The 1,167-nt window shown below is 46.4% G+C and overlaps 1 protein-coding gene across 1 annotated transcript; it reads left to right on the top strand.

Moving 5' to 3' along the window:
* Nucleotides 1-184: 184 nt before the first annotated feature.
* Nucleotides 185-769, top strand: H310_12599 (hypothetical protein; the record flags this gene model as incomplete). Its single annotated transcript, XM_008879725.1, has 3 exons — nt 185-347; nt 398-578; nt 631-769. 3 exons carry the CDS (start codon nt 185-187, stop codon nt 767-769), a joined length of 483 nt encoding a protein of 160 aa, XP_008877947.1.
* Nucleotides 770-1,167: the final 398 nt, after the last annotated feature.

Raw genomic sequence — 1,167 nt, forward strand, 5'->3', positions numbered from 1 at the left:
AAAGTGGTAGTAAATTGAAACATCATGATATCTCTTCTCTGCTTATGGATATACCGAAGACATCTCGCACTAGTATTTCGCTGCCGCGCTCGACATCCCCACGACGACATTCCACATATACTACAAGAGCGGGATAATCGTAAAGTACTCAAGCTACTTAAAACCCGCATTCATCAACGCGAGCATGATGGCGCGTCTCAAGCGCGCAGTAGCCGACTTCGTAGGGTGTTCGGAGGTGCTCTTCAAGAGGCTCATGGATACTGTCCGCATCGAAGAGATGTGGTTCTACATGACGCGCGTCAAGCGAACGTTTTACCTGGCCTCCACTGAAGAGCCGCATCGCCAGTGTAAGTAGAACCAGATCAACACAACACAAAAGTTTTGTTCTTATCATAAGCTGCTCGACCGCACTGGGATGACGATACTGGCAAGTGGTTCGATGGGAAGATCGGAACTTGGCATTTCACGGAAATGGTGCCTGCTCAGCGCACGAGTCGCAATTGCCCTGCAGGAACCAGGGAGTTGAAGACGAAGATAGTCGGCAAGTCAGCATACCGGAAAATGGTTACCGACAATATGTGCAAGAGTGCCACAATTGTCGGACTGTGGAAGATGTTGCGGATGCGACAGAGGCGTCGTGGAAGAAGTGGACATTGAGACATTGGACAACAACTTCATGACTCTGCAGTCATACATGCAAGAGGTGATCAAGGCGGTCGGTGACAACAACTACAAGATCCCGCACATGGCGAAGATGAAGTTTGCCTAAGGTGGGAAGTCCCAAAGGAGTCGCCTGTGACCCTACTGCGTTTAACGACGGCTGCATATGCCTAGACCAAGATGACGTCGACAAGAGGCTTCATGACTCTTCTGAAGGAATTGTGAAGGCGTTGGAAATGGCGGAAGTTTGCAGGCTGCTCGAGGTCATGGGATTGTGAGTTGATTAAAACACTCCTCTCACAATTCTTCGTAATAGTGTATTTACTGATCTGAATCGCCTTTTAAATCTATTTCCGAACTTCATGCTCATTATTGTTTGATCTATTTGGAACACAGGTAATATTAAGAGCGTGTACATCATTCAATTAATGTAATGCTGGATGTGAAAAATTGGCTTAAAAATCTTGAACACGAATTATCCATGTAGATAGTTCTCATTTGAAATCA

The sequence above is a fragment of the Aphanomyces invadans genome (genome assembly GCF_000520115.1).
Source record: "Aphanomyces invadans strain NJM9701 unplaced genomic scaffold supercont1.41, whole genome shotgun sequence".
NCBI lineage: Eukaryota > Oomycota > Saprolegniomycetes > Saprolegniales > Verrucalvaceae > Aphanomyces > Aphanomyces invadans.